The sequence below is a fragment of the Trachurus trachurus genome (assembly GCF_905171665.1).
Source record: "Trachurus trachurus genome assembly, chromosome: 11".
Lineage (NCBI taxonomy): Eukaryota > Metazoa > Chordata > Actinopteri > Carangiformes > Carangidae > Trachurus > Trachurus trachurus.
Window position 1 is genome coordinate 3677022 of NC_139904.1, and position 22589 is coordinate 3699610.

A 22589-nucleotide genomic window follows, 5' to 3' on the forward strand; every position below is an offset into this window, starting at 1 on the left:
ATCTATTGCTTTTTCAATGTTCATCGATGGGCTCCAGAATAATTTTTAAATTGTTCTGTGGTCGCAAGTAACATCCTTTTGACCAAATTTTAAAATCGCTTTACAATGAAATTAAAGGGATAGTTCACCCAAAATTCGAATTTCACTCATTATCTACTCACCCTCATGTGGACTAAGGGCTGGGAGAAGTTTCAGAGTCCTCCGTGCCTTCTCTGAGTTACAGGGGGTCTCGGCGTAGCAGTGCATGTCCATATAACGGTTGCAAATGGATACCAACTGTCTTCGTAACAAAAAGACACACCAAAAAACATTCAAATACCTCCATGCTGCTCGTATGTAATGTCCCTCTTGTATTGAAGCCCCGAAATTCGAAATTGTCCAGAAAGAAATTAAATAAGTCTATATTTCAAGCTTGTTTTGTAGCAGAAGCTCCTCTTCCCGGTTCGTCAAATTTGGACAAACTGGGAAAAGGACAGAGCCTGGTACTTATTTAATTTTTTTCGGGACAATTTTGCATTTCGGGGCTTCAATACAAGAGGGACATTACATACGAGCAGCATGGAGGTATATGGATGTTTTTTGGTGTGTCTTTTTGTTACGAAGACAGTTGGTATCCATTTGCAACCGTTATATGGACATGCACTGCTACGCCGAGACCCCCTGTAACTCAGAGAAGCCACGGAGGACTCTGAAACTTCTCCCAGCCCTTAGTCCACATGAGGGTGAGTAGATAATGAGTGAAATTTCAATTTTGGGTGAACTATCCCTTTAAATCAAAATTCGGACTTATCGAGGCTTCCGCATTGTTCCTTTCCGGGACTCTGAGGCGTTTGTTCTCTGACCTGGAAAGGAACAATGCGGAAGCCGCGGTACTGTAGGCCCTAATTTTGCTTTAATTTAAGCAAATTTTAAAATTTAAATGATGGTCAGGACGGATATAAACGTCCACACGCTGCAGTTGGGAGTGTGGATGGTACGAAATGAACTGGTGACCTGATACAGTATCTGAGGTAAACATTGATTTCGACTGAAAATGGCCTTTAAATGTTTTCCAGATCATCATCATCATCATGTTTTGTTGATATTTATTAACCAGGAAATGAAGCCACAGATGGTTTGACACAGAAACGACTGCAGGTTGAAGCTGAACTGTCCCCGAGGTGCTGAAAACAAACGCTTCACTTTGCCTTTTCCTGCCTCTCCTCCTCCTCCTCCTCCTCCTCCTCCTCCTTATCTTCCCCCTCGGCACAAACAGGAATAACATCTCGGTCGATGGGAGTAAAAGAGTCGCCATGGAAACTTCAGGCTGCTTCAGGACACGAGCTGAGAAACCAATTAGAAAAACAAACCTCCTCGCTCGCTCGCTCCCAAAAGTATAATGACCCTGCCGTAACAAAAGTCAAGTAATGACGCCTATTCATTTCCAGAGGAGGCGAAAGTGGCCGAGTCGCTCACTGACACACTTGATTGTAATGTCTACCACCTTCATTACCCATCACCATCATCATCACCATCACCGTTAGCTTTGTGTTGAACTGACCTGATGAACATGTAGATGAAGCTGCATGTAAACAGTCGAAGCTTCAAATGTCTGAGGACAAGTCAGATAACATCGGCCTCCGCTCTCAGGTTACACGCTACATGCATCATCTTTGTCGTCATGGATATCCACCCCCATTCCCACTGCCTCCATCCTCCCCATCCTCCTCCATCCTCCATTGGTCCGTCTCAGACTCGGTTGCATTCTTGCATAATGATGATAATAATGATACAGCTGTTCCCAGATCTGCTCAGAGCGGATCAATAACGGAGACGGTCGATGGAAATCGGAGAAGAAGTGATGAAGTGTCTCCGACCGGGAGTCTGTGTGCAGGTTCACGTTGTCAGATCTTCAACCACCCACCGACTCTCAGATGGTTCCAGAAACATCACATCATATCAATATAAGAAGTAAAGAAAGAATCAATTAAAGAGGAAATTCATGTTGTATTTTCCTAAATGTGGAGGTTCTTGATGATGATGAAGGTGAGGAACTGATGCTCCACCACTTTGGCCCGGACTGAACTATCTCAACAACCTTCAGATGGATTGTTATGAAAGTTCTTGAAGACGTTCATGGTCCCCAGAGGATGAAACCTGATGATTTTGACGAGTTTCTCTTGTGCAAAAGTTTGAGAGAATTTCGGATTGTAGATAAATGTCAGATTATAGGGTCAAGTAGTGGATCGGGAGGATGAAACCCAACAACTCTTGGTCTGATGCTCCACCACTTTGGTCCAGACTGAACTATCTCAAAAACCTTCAGGTGGATTGTTATGAAAGTTGGTGAAGACCTTCATGGTCCCCAGGGCCCAGTATTTCAAACGTGATCTGACAGGATTATCCTGGTCGGATTGGATTAAATCTAGATCTGATCTGAAAACTGGGTATTTCAACACAGATCAGGAGAATCCTGATCCTGAAGATCAGGGTTTCAGCTCTGGTAATCCAATCCTCCCTTGAATCCAGATAAAAGGCTGATTTGGGTATTTCAAAAGTCAAGTCAGATATCAGGATCAACTTGATACCAAAATTTCAGGATCATTCTGATCCCACCTCAGAGGTGGATTTGACTTGGATTGACAATGTCTCAGCTCCACTTTCCTTGATTTTGTTACTCAATACTGTATGTTCATTACACTTAATCTAAATTGTTAGTGTTTAAGTTTTAACAAATAATTGAAGTAATTGAAGAAATTTAAAACATGGCAAAAAAATATTGTTTGGCCATACATCCTGAAACTGCTGTATTTATTAATTTAAATCACATTCAAGCACTTTCCAAGCATTTACAAGGCATATTTTCATGCTTCTGATTTAATGAAGACAACAATAAACTTGAAAATGCATTTTTACAATGCTTGTAAAGTGAATGATATTTTAAAACATGCAGTAATGTATTTCAAAACGTGTTTGTATACAAACTGATTATTTTACTTCATCAAATCAAATGTTATTGTGCAATAAATGAACATACGGTAATCATGTTTCGTGAGAGGCTTCTACATAAGGAAGACAAATTAAGAGGAAAGTGTTTCTAATCGGGTCACTGACCAAGCTATAGGCTTATGCTATGAAAAATAATGCAATCACAATTTCAAGCAGTTTCAATGGCTTTATTTCAAGTACAGTTTCAAGCACTTTATTCAAAATCCAAACACCAAGGTTTCCAAGGATTTCCAAGACTCTTGTTGCACTGTTGTCCTTATTAGCAGTGGTATTGCTGAGTGGTCTATGGCTGTGAGTGGGCTCTGAAAGTAAAAAGAGACGGTGTATGAGTATATCTTTGTCATAGTCAGAAATAAACAATAGTCACAGAAATGGTCAAAAACATGATATCACCAGCATTACTGACACTTCTGAATGAACTGTATTGTTCACGTGTTGTGTAAGTTAATGTTACTCCTAATTACTGCAGCAGTGTGTTCTGCAGTGCACACAGCACGGGTAGCCTGCTTTAAAAAGAAAAAAAAGTCCCCTGCATAACGTTAATAAACTCTGAACAGATTGGTGTAAGTGTAAAACAGTTAAAGTATGATGTACGTCAGATTAATTCCCATGTAAATTAAACCACAGACCGCAAAATTGATCAACACAGCAGCTACGTCGCTAGCCCGCTAGCTGCTTAACACACAAGTCAATGGAGCCGAGTTAGCTCCCGTTAGCACGGCCGTGGATCAATTAGGGATCGTTACGCTCTCGTTTCAAGTAGGTGACAAATCAAATAGTTGGCTTGCATGATGTGTTGGTTGGCGTTCGTATGGTCTTAAAACCGCTACACATTAGACGGCAGTAAACTTACACTTTGACGTGAAAGTCGCGCTCCCAGCTGCTCCTTTGGTGAAGTAGTCCGCCATGTTTCAGATCCGGAGGCGGAGACTTGAGATTTGGAAATATATTACAAGTTTTGAAATACTGGGCCCAGAGGATGAAAGTTAATGATCTTTGATGATCTCTCCAACAGGTTAAAGGTTTTTTGGATTGTAGATAAATGTCCTGAGGGTTTAGGGTATGGATCGTCAAGAGATTTGGTACCTTCATGGTCCCCAGAGGATGAAACCTGATGCTTTTGATGAGTTTATGCAGCAGGTTGAGAGAAGTTTGGATTGTAGATAAATGTCCTATAAGATAGGGTTCGGTAATGGATTGTCAAGACATTTGGTACATTCATGGTCCCCAGAGGATGAAACCTGATGATTTTGAGTTGAGTTGAGATTTTTTGGAGTTTCTCTTGTGCAAAAGTTTGAGAGAAGTTCGGATTGTAGATAAATGTCAGATTAGGGTAAAGTAGTGGATCGTGAGGATAAAACCCAACAACTCTCGGTCTGTTCGTCCACCACTTTGGTCCAGACTGAACTATCTCAACAACCTTCAGATTGATTGTTATGAAAGTTGGTGAAGACCTTCATGGTCCCCAGAGGATGAAAGTTAATGATCTTTGATGATCTCTCCAAGGTTTTTTGGATTGTAGATAAATGTCCTGAGGGTTTAGGGTATGGTAATGGTTCGTCAAGAGATTTGGTACCTTCATGGTCCCCAGAGGATGAAACCTGATGATTTTAATGAGTTTCTCTTGTGCAACAGATTGAGAGAGGATTGGATTGTAGATAAATAAGATAGGGTTCGGTAATGGATTGTCAAGACATTTGGTACATTCATGATCCCCTGAGGATGAAACCCAACAACTCTTGGTCTGTTCGTCCACCACTTAGGTCCAGACTGAACTATCTCAACAATCGTCAGATGGATTGTTATGAAACTTCACGAAGACCTTCATTGTCCCCAGAGGATGAAACCTAATGATTTTTGAGGATCCCTTCAACAGGTTGAAGGTTTTTGGATTGTAGATAAAAACCTACAGATGGATTGATATAAAAGTTCATGGAGACCTTCATGGTCCTCAGAGGACGAAACCTGGTGATTTTGATCATCCTTTGAGTTTCTCTTGTGCAAAAGGTTGAAAGAGGATTGGATTGTAGATAAATGTCCTATAAGATTTATGGTTAGATGGTGGATTGTCAAGACATTTGGTACGTTCATGATCCCTAGAGGACGAAACCTGATGATTTTGATCATTCTTTGAGTTTCTCTTGTGCAGCAGGTTGAGAGAAGTTTAGATTGTAGATAAATGTCCTATAAGATTTAGGGTTAAGTTCTGGATTGTCAAGACATTTGGTACATTCATGATCCCCAGAGGATGAAACCCAACAACTCTTGGTCTGTTCGTCCACCACTTTGGTCCAGAGTTCTCAACAACCTTCAGGTGGATTGTTATGAAAGTTCATGAAGACCTTCATGGTCCCCAGGGGATGAAATCTCATGAATGAGTTTTACGCTTGTGCAACAGGTTGAAAGAGATTTGGATTGTAGATACATTTCCTTTAAGAAATAGTGTTTGTTGTGGATCGTCAGGACATTTGGTATGTTCATGGTCCCTTGAGGAATCTTCTCCTTGTGTGACCAACAGACTCTGTTGTTTCTGGATTCTGAGTTCAGTGACTTGGTGTGTTCATGGTCTCCAGAGGATGAAACTTGATGGTTGTAATGATCCTGCATACTGAGTTTTTCTCTTGTGCAACAGGTTGAGAGAGGATTGGATTGTTGATAGATGTCCTGAGGGTTTAGGGTTCGGTAATGGATCGTCAAGACATCTGGTATACGTTCATGGTCCCCAGACGATGAAGCTTATAATGATTATTGATTGTGCCACCAACAGGTAGATATGATTGGATTTCAGAAAAAGTGTCTTTGCAGCTTTTGAACACACAGATGTTCACGTTCCCCTGAGGATGAACTGTATTAACTTATCTCCTAACTAATCATTTGACTTTTTACTTTTGTTTATGACCAAATACAGACACTGCTGCATCCTACACTTCCCATAATGCAATAGTGCATCACTCACACAAGTTTTGTACTTAAAATGTGTATTAAAACCTTTTGATTTTAGATGTTTTCCAGATCTGACACGACATTTTCTCCTGTTTTTCGAAAGTCTTAAATAGATCTGAGTCACAGTTTGAACCGTTTCATTAAAATACAATAAGTGGGGATTGTTTATCTCGGGGGGGTTGAAGGATCAACACTATGATTAAGAGGAGAAAATAAAGTTTGGTTTTCCAACTGTATCTAATCCTACGTAATGTGAGAAACAACAAAAAGATGGAGAGTCGGTGAAGTCTGACTCATCCACAGGGATCAGAATATAAAGTTAAAGGTCTCAGAGCAGCAGAACAAACTGAGGAAAAAGTTCATCATCTCGTTTTTTTTTCCATCGAGGAGGAGGAGGGGTTGCTTTTTCATCACACACTGATGAATATGAATTTGTGTCTATAATGAACAATATGTGATATTTTATTGCCACTGTGCAAATATGAAACTGCACTGCAGCAACAACAGGAAGTGCTGCATATTTATGATCCGTCATGGATCATATTCAGTATATTTATGAGTTTGAACAATATTTACATTCTGGCTTTATTCTCTTTTTTTGATTGCATCATGTGTCACGTGCGTGTTCGATGCGTAATTTGAAGATAATTATCTAAGTTAACCCTCCTGTTGTCCACCTGGGTCAAGGAAGGAAGGAAGGCAGGAAGGACAAAGGGAAAGAAGGAAGGAAGAAAGGACAAAGGGAAAGATGGGAGGAAATAAGGAAGGGAAGAAGGAAGGATAGATGGAGGGAGGGAACAGATTGCGTCAAAAAGGAAGAATAGAATAGGTACTTTATTGTCATTCAAATACACAGTGTGCATAGAACGAAATTTTGTTTCACTGACTCTCGGCACAAAACAAAAAATATATATATCACTGATTCTTGAGAGTCGGGACAAAACATGTCCCACATAGAAAAGTCTTATTTATATAAAAAATAAAGAAATAAATCATGATTGACATACTCACAAAGTTAGATCTAAATGAATTGTGAATACTGATGTTATGTTTTAGCATAGATAATTCCTTTTTTGGGGGATATTTGTTTAATTATATGACCAGTGGTCAGACGGCCCATGTTATTTCTCTTGTCCAATAGGTCACAACATTCACCAGCCCCCAAAAACTTTAAAAACCTCTACAATTGTGAAAACATTTATATCAAATCAAAGATAAGGGTTATAAATGTATAAAACAATGCATGCCATGAACATCTAAAAATATTTTCCACAGAAATCTGCCCATCAAAGTTGTGTCCTCTGTTTCCGTCAACTCCGTCAGATTTTTTCATAAACCTCATTAAATCAGGCAATAGCATGGCCAGCTATCCCCTGATGATCCCTCTTCATTCTCCTGGCTGTGGTGAATGCATCAATACCACACATGGTCTGGTAAAGTTGACATTTTTTGATATTTTAGATGAACAATGTCAATTTTCCTATGGTCACAGCCGGAGCATGTCAACACCATCTCTCCCTTATGATACTTTTTTTAAACCATAGTGGACTCAATGAAAAGTATTTTATTGAGATTATGGAGACAGCTAGCAATAGCCAAAAAACTAGCTAGCTAGCTGCAGTGCTTTTTTCTGCAGAAGGAAAAAAACATGCCATTTCGTCAACTCCGTCAGAGTCAACTCCGTCAGGTTTTCTGTCTGACGGAGTTGACATGTAAGCTGACGGAGTTGACAAATCCACCAATAACTGCTTAAATGTGCTAATATTATACTATTTTCAAATATAGTAAAGGAATAGAATGTTATTTTAGGGGTTTATCTGCACATTAATGTAGGTATATAGCATGCAATTACATATTTTACAATATACTTATGATTTGTAGAGCATGGCCAGACTGTGGTCTGCTTATTGAATAATTGTCTTCTCTTTTCTATCTGCTTATTATTGGATGACTTTCCAGCACATGTGTTGTATATAGCACTTGTCTACATGTTTGATTCATTGATTGATGTACAATTTTAAAGGTACAGTGTGTAGTTTTCACTATTGAAAATATACACACTTCTTATAGAGCAGGGAAGAAGTTCAATGTTGCTTTTTCAAATCAGTTTACTTGGACCATCATACCAAAAGTGCACCTGTGGTAATTTTGTCTTGATATATTTTAAGACATGATCCATAGGATATGTGTCCAGAATGCCACAGCATCCAGTCTCTCTGACTCGGACAGTGTGCAAAACCCTGCCTTTCCACCATCATTAGTGTAATATATGCAGTACAGTGTCATCTGTGGCAGATTTGTCCAAAACAGACACATCTTCCAATCAAATGCTAGATACTGTGACATTATAGAAGGGCTTCGGAGTACAAAATGAAGAAGTGCAATTTGTTATAGTTTGAAATGGTGTATTTACAGTTTTGTTTATTATAGTTGAATTTAAAATATGTTCAGTAAGACAAGGGATTGGTATTTTTTAATTTAGTGTCACTTCCATCTGTTTAAAAAAGCTTTTGCTCATTGATCAGAAATGCAAATACAATTTTGTCAACTCCGTCAGCTCCGTCAGATCTTCATCAGCACCGCCAGATACATGTTTTTGTAATTTTTTGGGAAAACAAAGAATTCTTTCTTCAGTTTTTGTTGTTTAAGTAATGAAGGATCATCAGATCTACATCCTCTTGTGTCTTATTCACTTTAGGATTTTTTTTCTATAGTGGCAAAATAAAAGATAAAGTTTGAAAATGCTAATTTTTAGAAATCTGTGTATTCATAACAGTGTGAAATTAAACCTTAAGTTTATATCTTACTTTTTATTGCATATCAGAGTAACTAAACACTATTAAAACATACATCAGAACTTAAGATTCTTGTTAGGCTATTATAATTATATAATTATATACTTTTAGTGTGTCTGACGGAGTTGACACAAATCAAGTCCTTAAGGTAAACATGTGAATTTGTTAAAAATGTTTTTTAACCTCCAGCCTGCACCTTTACATGGTTAAATAGAACAGATCTTTATCTACATGAATATATAACTCTAATCAATATAGTGTAAATTTTCAAAAAAAGTTTTTCAGAACGTGTTTTGTCCCGACTCTCAAGAATCAGTGATATATAAATATAAAATGTATAAATAAATTAAAAACAAGACAAGTGAGGTCGGTCGTTCGGTCAATAAAGTGCTCTGTGTGCATATGTGTAAAAAATAACAATTTTTATATTTAAAAGAATCACAGTTAAAATGTTAAAAGTGGCATGTGCAAAAATTAAGAATTCAGAATTCAGCCGTTTTGGAGGTTCAGCCGTCTTATGGCCAGGGGAATGAAACTGTTGCAGAACCTGGCTGTTGGAAGGGAGGGGAAAAGGGATTGTGGAAAGAAGGAAGGGGAAAAAGGAAGGAAGGAAAGAAAGATGGAGGGTCAATTGGATCCAAAGAGGAAGGAAGAAGTAAGGACGAAGGGAAGGAAGAAAGGAAGGAAGGGTAAAAGGATTGTGGAAAGAAGGAAGAGAGAAAGGAAGGAAAGAAGGAAGGATGGAGGAAGGGAACAGATTGGAAAAGGAAAACAGGAGGGTTAAGATGGGACTGACTTGGTTCCTTGAACGCGGACAGGTATAGTATTGGTGAGCTCGGTTGCGCGCAGCACGGTGACGTTGCGCGTGTACGCGTGCAGGGGAGCAGCAGCCCTGCACATGCACGAGCTCAGTCCAGCATCAGACTTCAGATCAGCTCGAGCCTCCACGTCGTCGTGCGGAGAGGACGCGCGTGCCTCGTTATCTCAACATGTAAGTTTACCATCTGTGCGTCAGAGAGAAACATGGAGCAGGTGGAGATCCAGAACCAGAACCTGAGCCAGTACCGAGTCGGCACCGACACCGTGCGGCTTCTTCCCGCCAAACTGATCCTGGGCATGGGGGTGGACAACTTCATCTCGCTGCTCATCTTCGCGCTCATCTTCCTGCTCGGCGTGGTGGGCAACTCCATGGTGATAACGGTGCTGGCGCGCAGCAAACCGGGGGTCCAGGCGCGGCGCAGCACCACCAACATCTTCATCCTGAACCTGAGCGTGGCGGACCTGTCCTACCTGCTGTGCTGCGTGCCCTTCCAGTCCACCATCTACATGCTGCCCACCTGGGTGAGTTACGCCTCTGTATTAGGGCGGAGAGATACAGAGTGACAACTTTGTGTGTTCATGTCGCTACTGTACTGCTCCATGGCAACATTAGCTGGCTTTCCATCCAAATGTATCGAATTTTTGAATTGAATTGAATTGAAATTTGTTTATTTCGGTCATACAACACCAACATCAAAATCAACCATCTGTGTGAACAGTTTAGACAAAACATATTATACACAATTGCAACCATACACACACACACACACACAAAAAGAAAATATCATACAGTGACCGAAAAGGGAATAGGCTGAAGCCCAAGGCTTATATTTGCCTATCCTTTACACTCTATGAAATTAAATTACCTAGAATGTCAGCAGTCCAAAATAATAAGATGAAAGTAATCATTATTGTACTGTATACTGTATTTTATAATTTTTCATTATTTTACATTTCAAGGCTTTCTTAAAACTCAACAAAGAACTACATGTCTTCAACTCATCACTGAGCTTATTCCACATTTTAACTCATAAAACTGAAACACATTTGTATTTTATATTAGTTCTCACTTTACACATTTCAAAAATCAATAACCCTCTTAAATTAAAGTTTCCTTTTCTTCATTTAAATAACTGAAGGATACAAGCTGGAAGGCTGTTGTTCTTTACTCGAAAAATGATTTCCATTGTCTTTAGGGACACAATATCTGAAAATTTTAATGCATTAGATCTTAAAATTTTAAGAGCGAATTTTGTGAAAATGCGCAAAAAGCAAATGCAAATTTATGACCGTTTCCATTCATTAGTGTTTTGCGATTAGGAGTCAGTGCGCCGTGAGATTACGTCATAAGAGAGCGTGAATGTATCCAACAGTTGACACTCAGCTGACACTCAGCATCATGGACAATTTACGTACCTGTATAACCCGCACCAGCTACATTTTAAAAGAAAATACTGTACATATAGGCCGCACTTGAATATAAGCCGCAGGTTTTCATGTTGTAACATGAGATATTTACACAGAAAGACAGTCGGAAACTGTGCAAGTCCGCTCGCTTCTTTTCCGCTGTTTTGGTTTCGCTCCTCTTGCCCATGTGCATCTGTTGACAACAAAGCCGGCGAAAAATCAATAAATGGAGCGGTGGATAACGTTACATAACGATGTTACGGCGTGTGATTGTGTAGTGTGTGTCGTCATGGATCTATTGGTCCTCGTCCCTACGTCACCACATTCACGCGCATCCCTTGGCTGCACACACAGCCCTGCATGCCGTTCTCTCTCCTCATTGGATAAAACTTGTAGGATACGAGAAAAGTTTTCTCCTCGGCTTAGAGCAGAGCAGAGTGACTGACAGTCAGACCCGTGTTTCAGTCCAAACACTCTATGTAAGTGATTGCTGTCGGAAGATATAACTATTTAAGACTTATATTAACACAAAAATATCGCTTACTTCTGCTTTAACAGCTGATGTCCTAGTGTTAGCTTAGCTACCGTTAGCTGTCCCTGTCAGCTGAGCCACTGATGCTTTCTAGACACTGTGATTCCCCCAAACTGAATAAATACAACACACACAGCAACACAAAACACACACAGAAATAGTAATGTTTCTTCAATCATTTCAGATTTGTCTAAACGGTGATAGGGCATGAAAAATATGATATATAGCTAAACTCTCGTTCGTTACTATTGATCTCATTCAAATTACATGCTGGTTTTCTACAAGTACAATGTAAACAACAAGGAGATTCGGTCTATAAGTAAAAATGAAACAGTTACTAATATTTAAAATAAGAAAATGAATACTAACACTAATACATGTTTGTCTGTTTTAAATGCATTTTTACTACGGCCTCCTATACAGGTGCTGGGCGCCTTCATCTGCAAGTTCATCCACTACTTCTTCACCGTGTCCATGCTCGTCAGCATCTTCACGCTGTCCGCCATGTCCGTGGACCGCTACGTGGCCATCGTGCACGCCCGCAGGTGTGGTATATTGATGTGTTGATGAAGAGAAGGGATCACCGCCGACACGTCTTTTCTTGCATTCAAAAAGAGTTTATTACAAGAAGAAGAACAGTGTACAAAAATGCCGAATCGTGGAGCATCTCTGGTGCCAATATGAGATCTCTCCCTCTTGGCCTAAACCCCAAACCTTATATGCGTTTTCTAAAACTCCACCTTTTTCCAATATAAGGATATGTTTGACCAAGATGGTCAGACAAAGACAGGATCTAAAAACAGAATCTAACCTATAGCTACCTTCTGACATTTAACCTCTTGACCAAGCTAACTTAAACATACAGTGTCAAGTATCCCCAAAAACTATGACCCACAGACATAGGAACACATTTCTCAGGGTATACATTCCACACTACTACTAGACACCTAATCTAAACATCTTGCTGTAAATGTATGTGTGTGCCTTTTCTCTTGTAACATCTGAATTTATTTATATTTATTCCATTTAAAGGAGATATCAGTGAAATGTTTTTGTTAATATAAGTCCTAATTAGTCATATTTTCCGTCAGCAATCACTTACATAGAGTGTTTCGACCGGAACACGAGTCTCTCCGTCACTCTGCTCTGCTGTAACCCGAGGAGAAAACATTTCTTCTGGGATACAAGTGTTATCCAATCAGGAGGCAGAACGGCATGAAGGGCTGTGTGTGCAGCCAAGGGATGCGCGTGAATGTGGTGACGTAGCACGAGGACCAATTGATGCCTGACAAGGGCGGGGGCTGCTAACTCATGGTGCGTTCAAAGAAACTCGTACTTTGTGTTTTTCCTTCCTGTGAAGTCATACCAGTTCGATCTGGTACGAGTTCACGGGTCGGAAGTTACGAGTGGCCGTTATAGGGAACTTTCACAGACAACAGGATGGTAAAAACACGAGCTACGGGTTACCTGGAACGCTACCAAGTCGTAGTTGTGACTTGAAGCTGTAACTTACGGTTTCAAAAGCCTGCCTTGAACGCAGCATTAGCCGAAACGGCCGTGAAGCTGATATCTGCTTTAACTGTAAACTGTTACTTATCACAAATGAAGTTCCTATCCCACCCACCTGTTCAAACTGGCACATTCCCTATAATCCAGACACTCTGCACTGCACTCACTTTTATCTTGATGTTTTGTTTGTCTTGTTTTTTGTTGCTACTATGATGCTTCCACTCCTTTTTTGTAAGGTGACCTTGGGTGACTTGAAAGGCGCCTCCAAATAAAATGTATTATTATTATTATTTATCCAAATGGTGACTGACCTCTAACCTGTCCCTTAACTTTTAGGCTAAGAAAACACCATGAAAAACATAAGATAATTCAAGATATTAAAGCAAAAATGTTCAGGTGGATAATACACTGCAAAATCTCTCCAAGAATATTTGTCTCATTTCTTGTCAAAATGTCTCAATTCTAGTCAAAACTAATCTCTTACCACTTAAAATAAGACTCATCACCTAAAAATGAACTTGTTTTTAGTTAATTTTAATTTGTTTCAAACACATTTTCACTTGAAATAAGTAGAAAAATCTGCCAGTGAAAGCAGGTTTTTTGTGCTTGTAATAAGAAAGAAAAACTTGCTCCACTATCAGATTTTTCTACTTATTTCAAGTGAAAATCTGCTTGAAAGAAGTAAAAAGTGTCTAAAAACAAGCTACTTTTTAATGTGATGAGTCTTATTTTAAGTGAAAAGAGATTAGTTTTGACTAGAAATAAGACAAATATACTTAGTAAGATATTGAGTTTTTGCAGTGTACACTACACAGGTCCTCGTCGATCCGGGTGGGGAGGCATGCGCTGGTGGGCGTGGTGCTGATCTGGGTGCTGTCCCTGGCCATGGCCGCCCCCGTGGCGCACTACCAGAGCATCGTGCAGCGCGGCGACGACAACAACACCTTCTGCTGGGAGGTCTGGCCCGACCACCACCGGAAGGTCTACGTGATGTGCACCTTCGTGTTCGGATACCTGCTGCCGCTCGCGCTCATCTCCGTCTGCTACGCGAAGGTGGGTGCGCACCAATCAGAGGCAAGGTAGACAGTCAATCAATCAGATCAATAACAGCTGATCAGAGTATTCTACCATTGATAAAACTGAGGCAGCACCACTAGATGTAGACGAACTGTGACTTTAATCCTCAGAAAAGTTGAATGTTCTTAAAAATGTTCAGTTTTTACCCTGAAATTGAAAAATATTCTCTGAAATATTATTGATTATCAGGATGTGCATCAATCCTCAATCATCAATATGAGTATTTTTTAAACATTAAAAGTCATATTTTTCTCTGTTTAGTGTAATATCAGAGTGATAGATGAAATGTGACTTTAATCCTCAGAAAAGTTGAATGTTCGTTGCTCTCTGGTGTAAAAATGCTCAGTTTTTACCCGAAAATTGAAAAATATTGATTATCAGGCTGTGCATCAATCCGAGTCAGTTCATAAAATAGATGAGGACTTTATTTCCTTATTAAGTGAAAAATATGAGTATTCTTAAACATTAAAAGTCATATTTTCTCTGTTTTAGTGTAATAATAACTGATCAGAGTAGATAAAATGAGGCATCATCACTAGATTGTGACTTTAATACTCAGACAAGTTGAATGTTCTTTGCTCTTTGTTCAGTTTTTAGCTTGAAATAGAAAAATATTCATTGAAATATTATTGATTGTGCAATAGGCTGTGCATCAATCAGAGACAAGGCTGATAAAACTGAGGCAGCATCACTAGATGTAGACGAACTGTGACTTTAATCCTCAGAAAAGTTGAAAGTTCGTTGCTCTCTGGTGTAAAAATGTTCAGTTTTTACCCAGAAATTGAAAAATAGTCTCTGAAATATTATTGATTATCAGGATGTGCATCAATATGAGTATTTTTTAAACATTAAAAGTCATTTTTCTCTGTTTAGTGTAATAAATGTGTAACTCATCAGAGTAATAGATGAAATGTGACTTTAATCCTCAAAAAAGTTGGATGTTATTTGCTCTTTGTTCAGTTTTTAGCTTGAAATAGAAAAATATTCATTGAAATATTATTCATTATTGATTGTGCAGTAGGCTGTGCATCAATCAGAGTCGGTTTGTAAGATAAATAACAAGTTTATTTCATCATTTAACAGATTAAAGTTATAAATATCAGTGTATTTAAAGATTAAAAGTCACATTTTCTGTCTTTTATTGTAATAAGTCCTCAGTAGCATGTGCATCTCAATATATTAGAATATTATGGAAAAGTCCATTTCATGTCAAATATCCCCAACCAAGTATTGAGTGCATATAGATGGACATACTTTTCAGAAGGCCAATATTTCCTTTTTTTTTTTTTTTTAATTGGTCTTGGCTTTTATAATATTCAAATTAGTTTGAGATACCGAATTTTAGGCCTTCATTAAATGTAAGCCATAATCATTACAATTAAAATAAATTAAATACATGTTTCATGTGTGTAATAATGGACCAGTTTCACTTTTTTTAATTGAATTATTGACTAATTGATTGATAAATAAACTTTCCAAGTTTCCATGATATTTCCATTGATTGAGCTGCACCTGTTTGTTTGAATCTGAGCAGATTCAGGTCGACAGCTTTTTAATTTAAGTCCTAAAACCGTCTTCTTGTTGCTGCTGCAGGTTTTGAACCATCTGCACAAAAAGCTGAGGAACGTCTCCAAAAAGTCGGAGCTCTCCAAGAAGAAGGTTTGTGTGTGTGTGTGTGTGTGTGTGTGTGTGTGCATGGTGTGTTGTGTTTGGTTTGTGTTGTTGAGTCCTGGTGCTCAGTGAGCTGCACCGTGATGAATGACTCAGGCCGGGAGGTGACCGATGGCTTAATGACCGGTCAGCTCTGATCTGAGATATGACAGGAAGCTGCATCGTGTGCACCAGAATAGCTGCCGGCTGCAGAGCTGGAGGAGAAAAAACAAAACAGCGAGCACCGAGCAGCTGCTTCAGCTCCCACACAGAGAACCTGCTTAGAATAAAAGGTTTTTGGTTTGTAGAAAGGTAAGAATGTTTGTAAAGAGTTTGTCCAACCTTAACCCCAAAAAGCAATTCCCTTTTTTAAATTTATAGTGCGTTACTTTTGTCGATCCCTCGAGAAATCCTGCGAAATTACAAAAACCCTTCATTGTTGTTGCACATTGCTGTTGCAATTTATTTAAAACAAAAAATAAAGAAGCAGATGACGTGTTTACAGTGAATGTATTAGGTTTATTTTGTTAGTTTTAGTTGTAGGCCTAGTTCACATTCACATTCAGACTGAATTTGGTCTCGTTTCAGATTAAAAAAACACTTATTATAGTATTTATACTTTTATACTGTTAGATTTTCTATATTATTTATTTACTTTGCTTATTTTTGCGTATTTGATCTATTTCTATCTTGCTATTTTGTACTTTGTACTGTACTCATACTCAGTTAGCTATTTTTATTCTATTGTACACTTTTTTTATTGACTCTCTTTTATTGGGCTTGCACCGGGACCAGAGTAACTAATTACATTCCACCTCATGTATTAACATGTGTCGAATTGACAATGAAAACTCCTAAAAACCATATGTGTAAATCATGCCAGGCTAGGAAGATGATTTCGTCATGACAGATTAGAAAAAGTAAATAAGTTTGTAGTAGGTGTTTAAATGATCAACAATCGGTTTTATTAGCAGTAATAGAGGGCCCCAAAATACATTTTTGCTTCGGGCCCCATGGAGGCTTGGTCCGGCCCTGGACAAGTGGCTCCGACATGAAGCTCCGTCTGTTTTATTTGATCAGGTTTTATTGCCGTCGTTATCTGCTGCTCTCTGAGTGGTCAGCTGACGTTATATGAGCCTCTGTCTCCGTCTCTCAAGGAAAGAGAGGGGAGATATTCTTTCTATGACTCTGATTGCAACTGTAATGCTGTTTAATTATTTTATTTTTTGGCTTTATTTGTTAATTATTGGATACTTGTTTCTTTCTATGACTCTGAAACCATGAAGAGCTCTAATGGATTTAATGGAATATTGAATTAAAGGGTAGCCTAGGCATTTATAAGCTGGATAGCTTCAGCCTGCACCTTTTCAATCTATTTATGAACTAGTTGAACGAATGATGGTATTATGGAAGGTTGACTGACTGTGATTGATGCTCAACTGTAAATAATTTGTGCACAAGATCGAATAAACTACTACTACACTGCAAAAACTCAAAATCTTACCAAGAATATTTGTCTTATTTCTAGTCAAAATGTCATTTCTAGTGAAAATAAATCTCATTCTACTTAAAATAAGACTCATCACATTAAAAAAGTAGCTTGTTTTTAGACACTTTTTTTTAAAAACTTTTTTAAAGCAAATTTTCACTTGAAATAAGTAGAAAAATCTGATAGTGGAGCAAGTTTTTCTTTCTTATTACAAACACAAAAAACTTGCTTTCACTGGCAGATTTTTCTACTTATTTCAAGTGAAAATTAGTTTGAAACAAGTGAAAATTATCTAAAAACAAGTTAATTTTTAGGTGATGAGTCTTATTTTATGTGGACATAGATTAGTTTTGACTAAATTGAGACATTTTGACAAGAAATAAGACAAATATTCTTGGTAAGATTTTGAATTTTTGCAGTGTAAGATGGATAGCTTCAGCCTGCACCTTTTCAATCTATTTATGCACTAGTTGAATGAATGATGGTATTATGGAAGGTTGACTGACTGTGAATAAACTACTACTACACTGCAAAAACTCAAAATCTTACCAAGAATATTTGTCTTATTTCTAGTCAAAATGTAATTTCTAGTGAAAATAAATCTCATTCTACTTAAAATAAGACTCATCACATTAAAAAAGTAGCTTGTTTTTAGACACTTGAAATAAGTAGAAAAATCTGATAGTGGAGCAAGTTTTTCTTTCTTATTACAAACACAAAAAAGATTTTTCTACTTATTTCAAGTGAAAATTAGTTTGAAACAAGTGAAAATGATCTAAAAACAAGTTCATTTTTAGGTGATGAGTCTTATTTTATGTGGACTTAGATTAGTTTTGACTAAATTGAGACATTTTGACAAGAAATAAGACAAATATTCTTGTAAAGATTTTGAGTTTTTGCAGTGTACTCCTCCTCCTCCTCCTCACCCCTCCTCTTCCTCCTCCTCCTCCTCCTCCTCCTCCTCCTCTTCCTCTTCCTCCTGCTGCAGACGGCTCAGACGGTGCTGGTGGTGGTGGTGGTCTTCTGCCTGTCCTGGCTGCCCCACCACGTCGTGCACCTGTGGGTGGAGTTCGGCTCGTTCCCTCTGAACCAGGCGTCGTTCGTCTTCAGGGTGGTGGCTCACTGCCTGGCCTACAGCAACTCCTCCGTCAACCCCGTCATCTACGCCTTCCTGTCCGAGAACTTCAGGAACTCCTACAAGCAGGTGTTCTGGTGCCGCGCGCCCAGCGAGTGTCCGCTCAACGACACCCGCGACCCGCGCAGCCGCATGGAGCCGCCGCCGCCGCCATCCACCAACGCCAGCGTCAAAGGTCACGAGGTCACGCAGATCAGTAAGATGCTTTGATGCTGCTGCTGATGCGGCTTTATACAGTGGAAAGAAAAAGTATGTGAACCCTCTGGAATTTCTTAGTTTTCTGCATAAATTGGTCGTTTAATGTGATCCGATCTACCAAATGTGTTGAACCTAATACCACACAAACAATTATAATACTTCATGTCTTTATTGAACATATCCATTAAACATCCACAGTGCAGGTGGAAGAAGTCAGTGAACCCTTGGATTTACTAAGTGGTTGAAGCTCCTTTGGCAGCAACAACCTCAACCAAACGTTTCCTGTAGCTGCAGATCAGAACTGATCAGCACTGCTGCATCACACAACTTCTACTGAGCTTCAGCCACCCTGACATCGTCCTGTAGGAAGCCTGGAGAAACTCTGGAAGTCATTTTGCCCTCGATGATGTCAAATTGTCCAGGCCCTGAGGCAGCAAAGCCCCAAACCATGATGCTCCCTCCACTGTACTTCACCTTTGAGATGATGTTTACATCAGTGGTTTTCAAAGTGGGGTCCTTGAGAGGGTTGAAGTTTTTCTCAAAATGTTACCACTTTTTTCTAGAATTTTTTTTTCTCTTTTTTCCCCCCTCAATTAAAAAAAAAAAAAAAAAACTTTTTTGGGATGAAATTTTACCTTTTTTTCCCCTCAAAATTGAAAAAAAACTTTTTTTTTAGATTTTTATCACTTAAGTATTTGTAGTTTTTTTTGAGAAATTTCGCAACTTTTTTTGGGAGAAATTTGTACTTTTTTTCTACAATTTTTAAAACCTTTTTTTTTCTAGATTTCTTTTTTTACTGTTTTTGAGAAATTAAATGTTTAACCTTTTTAAAAAAAAAAAAAAAAAGAAATGTTACCAGTTTTTTCCAGAAATTTCGCTAACATTTTTTGCAAAAATTCACACCAGGGGTGGCGTTTAGCTCACTTGGTAGAGTGACCGCCCCATGTTGAGGCTACAGTCCTCACTGCAGGCGGCCCCGGTTCAAATCCCGCATTGGGCAGCCCTTTCCTGCGTATCATTCCCCCTCTCTGCCTCCCCATTTCCTCTCTCTCTCTTGACTGTTCTGTCGATTAAAGGCAATAAAATGCCCCAAAAATATACTTAAAAAAAAAAAAAATTCACACCAATGGCCCTAATTTGAACGTACATTGACTAAGACAGTAACGTTACTCAGTCTCAGAACAAATATTTGTGTATTTCTGCTGTTTGTTTCAACATTTTGTCCAATGAGGGTCCAATTTGTGTCAATTTAGGGGTCCTTGATGTAAAAAAAAAAAAAAAGTTTCAGAACCACTGGTTTACCTGCTTGCAAGCGCCATTTTTACACCATACGTAGGCTACTACAAAAAAGAAAAGAAAAATAGAAGAATTTAGTCTTAGTTTCATCACTCCACAAAACATTTCCCAGTTGTGTTGTGGAGTGTCAGGGTCTTTGGCAAACTTCAGGCCTTCAATGGAAAACAAAGCAATTAATGCAGAAATTAGGAGATTCCAAAGGGTTCACATACTTTTTCTTGCCACTGTACCGACTGTAAATATATTGTTTCAAACCAACAGCAGCAGGGACAGATGTGCAGGTGTTTGGTCTGAATCACTTCAAACAGCTGGATCAGAGTTTGTTTCTTTTGTTTTTTATTCAACTGAATGTAAAATGTTCAGAGTTGATCGATAAAGTCTGAATATGAGCACAAAAACATTATTTATTCACCATGTTGTTGCTGCAGGAGGACGCTGACCTGCAGGATCAGATACTTTACCAGAAAACAAACTCGTCGTCTGTGAATGTTTTCAGTTTCAACATGTTTCTGACTCTAGATATGTAAATTAAAAAAAAAACAAATCTTTACGTTAACAGAAAATGTAAAACACGTTTGTTGTTTCACTGAATATGCATAAGAAACATCAACATTTCTATAGGTCACACACAGTTTAGCTTAGCATCAGTTTTGTCCTATAACTATCAATAATGAAGCCGATTAAGTATATTTCCCAAAAATGTCAAACTGTAACTTTAGTGTTTTGTTATTTGTTCCTTTAAAATGAATCATTTTGAAGAAGATTCATTTGAACCTAAAACACTGAAGAATAAACGATGAGCGGCCTCTAGTGGATTAGTCTCGCTTGCCAGACCCTCCTCCAGAAAAGAAGGAGACTAGCCTACTACTAGTGGATAAACTGTGTAATGACGTCAATAGAACCTGAATAGTTTTGTGAGTTTTATTTTGGTCTTTTTTTAACTTGTAGAATCAAGTACAGACGTCAATAAATAACATTATATACATTATACATATAGGCCTACATTATAAACATAAATGAACAATAATTAATTTTTTCCTACTAAAGTATAAAAATCCAAAACAAAACAAAACAAATAACCCTGACCGAAAAGGTGTCAGATGAGGCTTCAGCTATAGGGCAAATTTTCAAAAATTCAAAAATCCCATTTGCCTCTGTAGCAGCTCGTGGCTCTGCTCCACTGTTCTAATAAATAGCTTGCATCGACAATTAAAGGTAATGAACCTACTCCTAGGGATTATGGCAGTGGGCCAATTTGCAAAAAATGTTGAACTATCCCTTTAATGTCACATGAGTTTGTCTCCAGTTCTGAATCTGCTCATGACAGCAGGTTTTACATGTCAAACTGAAGTTAAAGGTCAAAGGTGAAAAGCACATTCAGACACTTTACTGTGTCCTCACACTGGTCCTGTTCATAATATTATTACAAACCTCAGATTTAATGTGATATTAAAGTGTTTTTAACTGTGCTGATGTACAAAACAAATGCATAAAATAAATACATGTAAAAAAAAAAAAAAAAAAAAACATCTGAGAATGAATTATATGAATAAATGAATGAATGAAATACAATAAAACAAATTAACTCTTGTTTTTGATTGATAAGCTGCTGTGATGTCATTGATGACGTGTTACATGGGGCTGTAACATATTTTAGTGGAGATGTTGTCATCAGTTTTCAGATCTTCACTTTCTCACATTTATCTTTTCTTTTCTTTTCTTTTTGCAGCTCGGTTCTAAAGCAGCTTAAATTAGTTTCATACCTCATCAACCAGACACTCAACATCCCATAATGATAACTGCAGATTTATAAAAATCTTAAAAAAGTCAAATCTGATCAGAGACAATAACAAACTGCAGCTTCTGTGTAAAAATCTGAAGATTTCAACATGGAAACAAAATAAATAATTAATAATAAACACACAAGAACAACAAAACAAAAGATTTGAAACAGAATTTGATGAAAGTGAATTCTTTAGCTTTTATGGGATAGTTCACCCAAAATTCAAATTTCACTCATTATCTCCTCCCCCTCATGTGGACTAAGGGCTGGGAGAATTTTCCCAGCGGAGTCCTCCGTGGCTTCTCTGAGTTACACGGGGTCTCGGCGTAGTAGCGGAAGCTCCTCATCCTGGTTAGTCCAATTTGGACGGACCGGGAAGAGGAGCTTCCGCTACAAACAAGCTTAAAATATAGACTTATTTAATTTTTTCGGAACAATTTCGCATTTCGGGGCTTCAATACAAGACGGACATTACATACGAGCAGCATGGAGGTATTTGGATGTTTTTTGGTGTGTCTTTTTGTTACAAAGACAGTTGGTATCCATTTGCAACCGTCATATGGACATGCACTGCTACGCCGAGACCCCCTGTAACTCAGAGAAGCCACGGAGGACTCTGAAACTTCTCCCAGCCCTTAGTCCACATGAGGGGGAGGAGATAATGAGTGACATTTGAATTTTGGGTGAACTATCATATAACTAACATATAAACATGAACATTTTATTTACTGTAAGTGACAAAAAAGAGAGAGGGAGAGAAGGTTTAACAGCAGCGTCTCATCCAAACTTTCCAACAATACCTGTTGTTTATTTAAAGCTGCTTTAACCCAAACTGACCAGCAGAGGGCAGAATCACACCACTGATGATGAAGGCTCTTCTTTCTTTCTTTCTTTCTTTCTTTCTTTCTTTCTTTTGTTATAGTCCTCTCTCTCTTGGGCTCAGACTTCAAACTTCAAACATTATAAAT

General features: G+C 38.4%; 1 protein-coding gene across 1 annotated transcript; it reads left to right on the top strand.

The window, feature by feature from the left end:
• Positions 1-9749: 9749 nt before the first annotated feature.
• Positions 9750-18554, top strand: galr1a (galanin receptor 1a; the record flags this gene model as incomplete). The annotated part of the gene is made up of 5 exons (XM_083982330.1): positions 9750-10067; positions 11908-12029; positions 13809-14046; positions 15664-15729; positions 18198-18554. 5 exons carry the CDS (start codon positions 9750-9752, stop codon positions 18552-18554), a joined length of 1101 nt encoding a protein of 366 aa, XP_083838456.1.
• Between the last annotated feature and the right edge of the window lie 4035 nt (positions 18555-22589).